Source organism: Lathyrus oleraceus, chromosome 1, assembly GCF_024323335.1.
Source record: "Lathyrus oleraceus cultivar Zhongwan6 chromosome 1, CAAS_Psat_ZW6_1.0, whole genome shotgun sequence".
NCBI lineage: Eukaryota > Viridiplantae > Streptophyta > Magnoliopsida > Fabales > Fabaceae > Lathyrus > Lathyrus oleraceus.
Window position 1 is genome coordinate 59,644,095 of NC_066579.1, and position 10,621 is coordinate 59,654,715.

Here is a 10,621-nt window from a genome sequence, read left to right on the forward strand (position 1 = left end):
CACAACCTAAAACACTTATCAATATCATCATGTATCGCTCACATCAGTGTTCATGTCTGAAGCACTGACGAGAGTTCCACCGTATTGTCTAATCGATGATCTCTCAGCCTATCAAACAATACGGAGCATTATGAATCGATACCCATGGTGAATGTTAGATCTAAATCTATGTCTAGAATTTAGAGTCTAACAGATGATTATCCTATATCTAGATTCGAAGAGTATTTCTCAATAACAGTTCAAATCAATAGATAAACACGTAAACAAGGATAACATCAATATAGATTCATAAAATAGATTGTATACAACGTCATGATTAATAAATATACATACTATCAAATTAAACAAGAATGAAGATGAACAAGAATCTCTCCACGTGTCAAGTAGATTGATGTCGATCCCACTCCGAATCTTCAAAATTTGAACCCCTAATGTTGTTTCTAAGCTACTCTCCACAAAAAATGGTGGTGATGAAATTGGGGTTAAAAGTTCCCAAAACCATACCTAAATATCTATTCACAAATGAATATATAGCAACTCAAAAAGCGGAACCGCGCTAAGCCCAAAAATTTGGACTAAGCACAAACCGGGCTAAGCACAAAATTCTGGGCTAAGCACAAACCGCGATAAGCACAATCTGGTTGCGCTTAGCCCAATCAGGAACTTCAAAAATTGCATTTAGTGGTAAATCTCATGTCCTTTGATGCCCAAAGATCCTCCAATGAATACAAACCTACAAAATAAGATGCAGATGATCAAACTATAAAATATGTGCATAAAAGTTGAAGTTTATCTAAGAAGTTCAAATGAAACATGTCAATAAGTGTCACAAAACTACATACATATTTAACATAATTTGACCCTTATCAGTAAGCATTTTAATTCTGACGAAATGTTCAATGTGTAGACATGATCCTTAAAGAAAAACAATAGATTAAGTTTGGGGTTGTGATGAAAGTCGTCATTACAAGATTTTTATGAGAAAATTTGAATTAATTCAGAAGAATAATGATCAAAAGCCATGTCAAAGTTAAAAGGAAGAAAGTTAAAAAAAGTTTAAAAAAAAAGGGAAGAAATATAGGTTTAATGTGAAGAAAACATGCAATTCACTTATGGAATTCTCGCGACCGCGATAAGGCTTGGTTCGTGGTGCGATGCAACAAATTTTTATTTAAAGACATTTTTTACTACCTTTTTGACAGTTGAGAAACTTGGAGATAAAGTGATAGTTAGGGATGCACAAGTGGCAAATTTAGAGTATATTGGAGAGCAATTTGTTCATAGATTTTGATAATGCATACTTATCAACTCATAGTATTTGTTAATTTATCAACGAGTGGATAAGTTATTTTAAATTAGATCTTTTTGAAATCAAATCAAATTAATAAACAATTCTTTTAGTTTTCTTGTTCTTGTTTTAGAACCAAAACAAATAAAAAAAATCCATTTAGTAGTAAATCATTGAGCTTTTTTGTCCTTCAATGGTCCTCTGGGAATTCTTCTGAGATAATTCTTTTCAAACTTCCTATAAATTTTCTTGAGTACTAACATGATATCTCCAAACAGATTGTTAATTTCTTCGTCGTACCGTTCGAACACAATTGGCAATGTTTGCATGCAGAGATAGCCTTGTTCATTTAATAAACCATCACAAAAAGAATATAACTTGATTAGTACACTTAATCTTTAGTCTGAAATCAAAGAGAAAAAAAAGTAATGAAATGGTTACCAATGTATAGAAGATTAATAAAGCTGAAGTAGCTTCCAATCACTGAGACTACATAGAGGGAAACAATGATCTGAAATTGTTATAACATATTAGTTCATAAATTTACTTATTGGTTCATAAGAACTGAAATTTTATGCAGTGTTAAATTATTTTGGCGATACCATAAGAAAGACGGGTAGATGTGATAGACATGTAAGCAAGAAAAGTAGCGGTAATATCTGGTTGAATCTTTTGTAGAGGATTAAAGCAAGATCATTGAAGAAAGACTCTTGTAAAATGATTTCCGGTACATGAGGAGGATCTTTCCTGAATTATATACATATTCAAAGAGAATCAAAAACATTATCATATAGTAAATGAAGTTAAATGTAACCATTGTGTTAGATACCATTCTAATATATATGCAAGTTTGAACCATATGAATAGCGCAAGCATCACAGTGATGAAAAAACGACAAATGATTGTTACTAAATTGTACTCAAGGATCTCGAATAGAAACCATATCACTGTCATCGCGAGAAAAAGTTTAGCAGATTCATTTCTGTCCCTCCATAATAATATATCTGCCACTGTAAATGAAGTTTCCAATTTATCAGTATCAAGTATCAACTAACAAGGGAAAATTTAGTGTGTTAATATTTTATATGAAATTGAATTTAGTGGTACCTTTTCCTCCTCCAAGAATTTCATGGATAGGTTTTTCATGTTCAAAGAGTTTAGTTCTAGTAGAAATTTCATTATCAGAATCAGATGATGTATTGTGTGCCATGTAAAGTATTTATTAACTGATGTTTGTGTCTTGTTGCTTGGTGTTGTTACTTATTGATCAATATTTATATACAAAGGAGGTTCTATGTTGTGTAGTAAAGTAAGGAATGACTTGGTGTTTTGTTAAGGATGTCTCTTTAAAAGTCTAAAGTATCAATGCTCATAGATTAGTCTTTTGTCCTATTAACTAATTTTTGTGGATTTTTATGCAGTCCATACTCTATAAAAAGATTAATGGAAGTTTTAGGAGAGAAAAAAATATTAAACATTAACTAATTTATTTTAATTAGTTATAAAAGTTAACTTTATTTTAATTTTGTAATAACAAGTAACTCGTGCTCTAATATCAACTCGTATTTCATCCAATAAAGGGAGGGATAGAAATTCTAGTTAAGGAATTTTGTAAGAAATATATTTATTGAGAGGTTTTTTCTATGTTGCTTAAAAAAATGAGTAAATTATCCATTATGATGTGGAACAACATATGAAAATGGGATAATGAAATTTTATTCTTGAATTATTAAAACGATATTAAATAGTCATTGTGTGTGGCTAAGACCTTTAATGTTTTTTATTATTGGAATACACGAGTCATTATTTGATTGGGTATATGTCAAATGGGTAAACTATTTGTTCTTGTTAAAAAACACTAAAAAGTTGACCTCTTTGTTCTAAGTCAGAGAGGTTAAAATGAATAGTTGAGGTGTCTGTTATGTATGTTTTTAGTCTCATTTTTGCTTGTCCTTTATCCTTCAAACATCATCCTATTTATAAGTCTCTATCTCCTTTCCTTTTTTCCTCGCTTGACTCTATACGTTCTTCATAAATATTTTTGGTAGTAACGTCTGCTTCCTTATAATTGCTATGTAACGTTCGTCCCTTCACTAAATATAACTCACTTGCCATAATGCATCATCTTGTAACCGTTATCTCATGACCCTTCAGATGACATCCTAGCCTTATCATCGGATCCGATTTATACTAGTCGGATTATCCGCGGCTCATGGGAAGTCGGCTCTGCCTTACTTACTCGGATAGCCTAACTGGATCCTGATTAGTAGATGATAGCCCGACTATTCGATCTGCTAACCCTATCATACTCGACTATCATGTCAACTCGATCTCAAAGAACTCATGTCCTCAAAATAGACTTCACCGATCTCATACCTCGGTTGGCCAACTAATTTTCTGGGATGTACATAAGCCCCCGAGCACGAGGTTTGAAAGATCGAAGTGTTCGGACAAGAAAATCCCATAAATTCTACTTTTACTTAAAGTTAAAACCCATAAACAACAATATTTGATCTTTAAAAGATATAAAACTATTGGTCAAATATTTGTACTAGTATTGTTAGCGAATGAATAATTATGGTAAAATAATTATTTCTAGTCATATACTAATTTTGTTTTTTATTTTTAAAAAATAAAATAATGATAAATCACTAATGTCACATCAAAAGATTGGATCAACTAGTTCACGGGAGAGAGAAAATATAGGTTATGAGAAGTTTTAGGATAGAGAAAATAATAATCATAAAAATGAGTGTGTGTGTGTGCGCGCGCGTGTGCATGTGCTTGGGCATATGTGTGCGTGTGATATATATATATATATATATATATATATATATATATATATATATATATATATATATATATATATATTAAAGAATTTTGTAAAAAATTACAGAAAAATATTTTTTTAATGTAGCTTAATTATGGATTTGTTTGAGAGTGTTCTAAAATACTTGTATAATTCAATTATTATCATTAATTATAATATACTTTCATATTAATTTTTATTTTCCGCAAATAGATCATAAATTTTGTTTCATATTTTTCTCTATTGGTGCACAAGATGAAGAAGGTGAAGATGGAAGAAGAGAGATAAGAGAGAGAATAATAAATTTCCACTACTCTTAAAAAACAATTACAACATAATGGTTATGCACACCCACTACTGTACATACATTGTTGACAACTACACTAGCTTATATACATAAATAATAATACCACGTAGGTAACAATGCTAACCTACACTAGCTAGGTTAAGATTAACAAAACTAATATTACTACTACCACTAAATATGAATTACTTATAACATCATCCATTAACTCATATTTAGCTAATAAAAAATAACATTACTCATTCCATCCCTCAAATGGAGAAATTGATTGATCTTGATCGCTTTCGTCAAAACATCTGCCAGCTGCTTTTGGATGCAACAATCCATAACTTCTAGAACTCCATTCTGAACCTGACTTCTCAGAATACAAAACTTAGTCTCAATATGCTTGCTTCTCCCATGCAGCACTAGGTTCTTGGAAAGATTAATTGCAGAATTATTATCAATCATCAACTTCAGAGGCTTATTTACCTTGATCTTCATATCCTGTAGTAAATTTAGAAGCCAAACAACTTGACATCCAGTCACAACACCTACAATGTATTCGGCTTCACAAGTTGTCAAAGAAACAACTGGTTGCTTCTTGGAACACCAAGAAATAGGACTTTCCAAATACTTGAAGAAATATACATAGGTACTTCTTCTATCAACTATGTCTCCACACCAATCAGAGTCTGGGTAACACATCAGCTCTCAATTAGCCTTTTCACCAGAAGGGAACAAAAATCCATACTTCAGAGTCCCCTTAATACACTTCAAAATCCTGGTAGTAGGTTGGTAATGAGACCACTTCGATTTACTCATGAACCTATTAACCATTCCAACTGCATAGCATATATCAGGTCTAGTATTACACAAATACCTCAGAGAGCCAACTAACTGCTTTAAAGTTGTAGCATCTACATCATCACCGTCAGGATCAAAATCCAATTTGTGATTTGTTTCTGAAGGTGTGATCACAACCTTACAATTTAGCAGCTCAAATCTCTAGAGAAGTTCAAGTTCATACTTCAGCTAATGCAAAATGATACCTTTCTCAGAGTACAAAATCTCCATCCCTAGAAAATATGTCATATTTCCTAGACCAATCATCTCAAACTCGTTCATCAACACCTTATTGAACTTAGCTATCTCATGTACATAACTCCCTGTTAGCAATATGTAAATATATAGACACGCCAGAATCATATTTCCTTCAGAAGTATGTTGAACATAAATGTCATACTCCATCTCACACTTTCTAAATCCTTGAAGCTTGAAAAATGAATCAATTTTCAGATTCCAAGCTTTAGGAACTTGTTTCAGTCCATACAACGCTTTATGTAACATGTACACCATCCCTTCCTGATTCTTTTTCATAAATCCAGGAGGTTGTAACACGTATACCTCTTGTAATAGATCGTCCATAAATGAAGATTTCACATCCAGATGCATTAGAGGCCATCTCTTGTTAGCGGCTATCGCAATCACCTGTCTGATTGTCTCATGTCTCCCTATAGGAGCAAACACCTCAAAGTAGTCTAACCCAGGTTTTTGTTGAAAACCTCTTTCCACTAACCTTGCTTTATATTTTCTAATTGATCCATCTTGCTTCTGTTTCACCTTGAAAACCCATATGACGCTGATGGATTTCTTGTCCGTTGGAAGCTCAGTCAACTCCCAAGTCTTAATTCTTTCTATAGCCTCAAGTTCTTATTTCATGGACTTCAGCCACACTTTTTTCTTGAATGCTTCTTCGACATCAACTGGTTCATAGTCTACTAATATTGCACACTGAATGACTTATCCTTCAGAGTCTATTTCAATATCTTACAGTATGTCAAACTTTGCATACCTTCTTGGAATGTTTCTGATTCTTTGTGGCCTTTGAACTTATTCAGAATCTTCTTCGAACGCTGGAACAGTATCAGATGCTGGAACCTCAGAAGTACCACCTTCAGAGGTATGACCATCTTCAGAGTCTGGAATAGTCCCAGAGTCTAGATCTCCATCAGAGTCTGAATCACCATCATAATCTGGATTAGAATCAGATTCACCTTTAGAGTCAGACTCGCCTTCAGATTCACCTTCAGAATCATCTTTTGATTCTGATTCATCTTTAGAACCTTCAGATTCTGAAATATCTTCAGAAATTGGCACTACATCGGAGTTGGATTGAGATTTACTCTAATCCCATGCTTCTGATTCCTTCATAATGACATCTCTGCTGAATTCAACCTTGTTAGTGACAAGACAATAAAGCTTATAAACACTTTATTGTGGTACCCTAAAAGCAACATAACTCTGCTTTTGTCATCCAACTTCCTTCTCTTAGCATCTGGAACATGTTTGTAACAAACAGAATCAAACACTTTCAGATGGCTCACACTTTACTTATCTTCAGTCCACTTTTCTGAAAGAATAATTTCCTTCATCTTTTTGGTTGGACACCTGTTGAGCACATATGTTATAGTGGCAACAGCTTCTCGCCACAAGGTTTGAGGAAGCTTCTTCTCCTTCAGAATGCTCTTTGTAATATCAAGCAAAGCTCGATTTCTTCTTTTAGCAAGACCATTGTGTTGAGGAGTGTATGGAGAAGTCACCTCATGCTTAATTCTATTCTCCTCACAGAACTTTCTGAACTTTATAGATTTATACTTACCTTCACCATTAGTTTTGGGAACTTTCAGCTTCTGACCACTCTGATTCTCAACCTTGATTCTGAATTTCTTAAATTCAGTAAACACCTTGTGTTAGAACTTTATAAGGGATACCCACGTCATTCTTGTGAACTCATCAACAAATAACTATAAATCGTCCACACATATCAGAATGCACCACACTTAGAGCGTGTTTTGCTCTTTGAGGCATTTCAGATGCAAATGGCAGTCTTGGTTGCTTCCCTCTCATGCACATATTGCATGACTTCTTTGGCCTCTTAATTGCAGGAATTCTATGTACCAACTTCTTTGAATTCAGATGCCCTAAGCTTATGAAGTTCATATGACCAAATCTTTTGTGCCACAACTCACTTTCCTTCATAACACTTGTTGCACTAAGGCATTCAGGGTCTGAAGTTTTAACGTTCACTTTGAATGTTCTATTCTTTCCTTATTCTGACTTCATAATCAGCTTCTGATTACAGTCATACAACTTCAAAAGATTTTCCTTCATGGTAAATGAAAATCATTTCTCAATTAATTGACCTGCATTCATCAGACTTCTTTTCATGGCAGGAACATATCACACATTCTGAATCAATGCTATTTTACAATTTTTCAGAACTACTATGACATTTCCCATACCTTCAACATTGAGGTATTTATCATCAGTACATCTGATCTTTGTCTTATTTCTAAAGTCAAAATCAACCAACCGTTTCTTATTTCCAATAAAATGACTTGAGCAACCAGTGTCCATATACCACCAGTCTGCCAAATATGAATCATCAGATTCAGTAGTCACCAATAGCATAGATTTATCATCAGAATCTCCTTTGGCTATGTTTGCTTCTTTTGACTTCCTTTCCTTGTTTGACCAACAATCAGTAGCAAAGTGACCAAACATCTTACAATAGTAGCATTGAACTTTCCTCTTGTCATACTTCTTCTTCCCCTTCTTAGCACTTTTATGCCTTTTAGAAGTTGAGATTTCTGACTTCTAAACACCATCAAATTTCTTCCTGGCTTCTGACCAAGAATACTTCTGATATTTCTTACTAGAAACTGCTTTTAGAGCTTGCTGCTCTACCTCCATTTTAGAGTTTCTCTCAGTCAGACGCAACTCTTGTGCCTCTAGACTGCTTTGCAGCTCTTCAATTCTCATGGTGCAAAGATCCTTAGAATGTTCAATTGCTACAACAATATAATCAAACTGAGGAGTAAGCTATAAAAGTACCTTCTCAATGATACTTTCTTCAGAGAGAGTTTATCCATACGACTTCATCTCATTTGTGATCAGAATCACTCTAGAGATGTAGTCAAGTACCTTCTTATTGTCCTTCTTACGTAGAGACTGAAGATTCACATTCTTCACTAATGCATCACCATCGTAGCAATGTACCAGTGTGTCCCACACAACTTTCACCGTTGTCGAATCAACAATTTTCTTAAACACGTTCGCACTCACACACTGATGGATCTAGAACAACTCCTTTTAATCTTTCTTCCTCATATCACACTGAGCACTTCTTTACGCATCAGTTGCATTTATCGGAAGTGCAACCAAAACGTAATTGTCGTTGACGAGATCAAGAACTTCTTGAGCGTCAAACAACACACACATCAGAATCATCCACCAATTCCAATTCTTGCCATCGAACACTGGAAGCTTAGTACTCAGATTACCGTTCCCGTTCATCTTCAACCTTGTGCAATTCACTCAGATCTCACCAAACACTAGTTTTCTCAATCCCGCAGAATCAAGAAATGTGATTTTGTTACGATTTCGATTAAAATTCAACACAAATTCAAGAAACAAAATCAATCGCACAACGTCTCACCGTTCACTCGTGATTCCATGTGTTTCCCTGTGGATATGAATTGGAGCTCTAGATATCAATTGTTAGTGCACAAGATGAAAAAGATGAAGATGGAATACGAGAGAGAAGAGAGAAAATAATAAACTTACACTACTCTTACAAAACAGTTACAACATAATGGTTACACATAGTCACTATTGTACATACATTATTGACAGCTACACTAGTTTATATGCACAAGTAATAATGTCACGTAGACAATAATGCTAACATACACTAACTAGATTAACCTTAAAAAAAAATATTACTACCACTAAATATGAATTACTTCTAACATTTTCCTCCTCAATCCATTAAGAAAAAAATATATAAAAATTGACATACTACATCTATTACCTTCGAATATCATACACATAAAATATTATTCCACGATCCACCCACTATTACAAAAAGGGAATCAGGCACCATATGTGATGGTAACCTAGTCTATCCAATTCTATCTACGCTTATATGTATAGTTTTGATATTGCATGATATAGAATGTTGAATTATTAAAAATCAATACGAAAATAGAATAAGGATAATAAAATTAAATATGTTGTGATAATTATATGGTAAGATTAAATGAAATAAGATTAAAAATTAAAATATTAAAGAGTGTGTTGAGGTATAAATTATAGTAGAAAAAATTATGAAAAAATTAATTTAAATAATTTGATCATATAGAAAAAAGACATATTATGTAAAAAAAAATAGAGTTTAATTGAAATACACTGAAACTGTAAAAGGATTTTACACCGTCAGTTAATAATAAACGTTGGATATTGAAACAAGTTTGACTTTTTTTTTAAAATCTATAAAATAACACAAACGGATGATGGTGATGAATTGATAGTGTAAAATTTTTTACATATTGACAGTACATAATAATGATTCCAAAAAAAAGTATATCAGATGAGATGACAGATAAAAATATGAAATAATTATAGATAGTTGATTCCAATTTAATTTAATAAGATTTTGTTGTTGTGGTTGTTTTGTTATTATAGTAATCTATATACCTAAAATATTAAAAGTTATGTTGTATAACTTCACTTCATCTCTGATTGTATTTCTCATGTTATTGAAAATGGACTAATATATGTTTAGTTTTGTCAAATCAACATAAACATGTTTCACACTAACTACATTTTTGCAAAGTAGCCAAATATTAACTAATTAATTTTTTGGGACTCTTGTGGAAGAATACAAAAATAATTAAGTGGCCTCTTGGCACTTCAGTATATGTCATAATCATGTTGTTTGTATGGGTTCCTTCCATCCAAAGTGAGAGACAATGTCGGCCAGGCACTTCTTAGTTGTTACCATGTATTCTGTGCTCCTATAATAAAACTTAGCTACTACCTCTCCCTAAATATATCATTTGGATAAATCATGAAAATAAAAAAATTGATAACGAATTTACTTCTTAAATTTTTTTATTTGATCAAGGGTTAAATTTTATTTACACTACACTCTCGTGTGTATATATATATATATATATATATATATATATTATATATATATATATATATATTATATATATATATATATATATATATATAATATATATATATTATATATATATATATATATATATATATATAATATATATATATATATATATATATATATATATATATATATATATATATATATATATATATAATATATATATATATTATATATATATATATATATATATATATATATATATATATA

General features: G+C 32.2%; 2 protein-coding genes across 4 annotated transcripts; both read right to left on the reverse strand.

Moving 5' to 3' along the window:
• Nucleotides 1-326: 326 nt before the first annotated feature.
• LOC127115430 (reticulon-like protein B9) lies at nt 327-2,605 on the reverse strand. 3 transcript variants are annotated; one of them, XM_051046980.1, is made up of 6 exons: nt 2,396-2,593; nt 2,118-2,298; nt 1,891-2,035; nt 1,730-1,799; nt 1,589-1,628; nt 327-733 (listed from the first exon to the last, which is right to left on the reverse strand). In XM_051046980.1, exons 1-6 carry the CDS (start codon nt 2,496-2,498, stop codon nt 679-681), a joined length of 594 nt encoding a protein of 197 aa, XP_050902937.1. In that variant the 5' UTR covers nt 2,499-2,593; the 3' UTR covers nt 327-678. The 3 variants fall into 3 exon arrangements, with proteins under 3 accessions (XP_050902937.1, XP_050902938.1, XP_050902936.1); XM_051046981.1 differs by lacking the exon at nt 327-733 and having other exon boundaries at nt 763-1,628; nt 2,229-2,298; nt 2,396-2,605; XM_051046979.1 differs by lacking the exon at nt 327-733 and having other exon boundaries at nt 763-1,628; nt 2,396-2,594.
• A 3,668-nt stretch (nt 2,606-6,273) lies between these two features.
• LOC127091302 (uncharacterized) lies at nt 6,274-7,947 on the reverse strand. The gene is made up of 2 exons (XM_051029917.1): nt 7,686-7,947; nt 6,274-6,539 (listed from the first exon to the last, which is right to left on the reverse strand). The coding sequence occupies exons 1-2, from the start codon at nt 7,945-7,947 to the stop codon at nt 6,274-6,276; spliced, it is 528 nt and encodes a 175-aa protein (XP_050885874.1).
• Between the last annotated feature and the right edge of the window lie 2,674 nt (nt 7,948-10,621).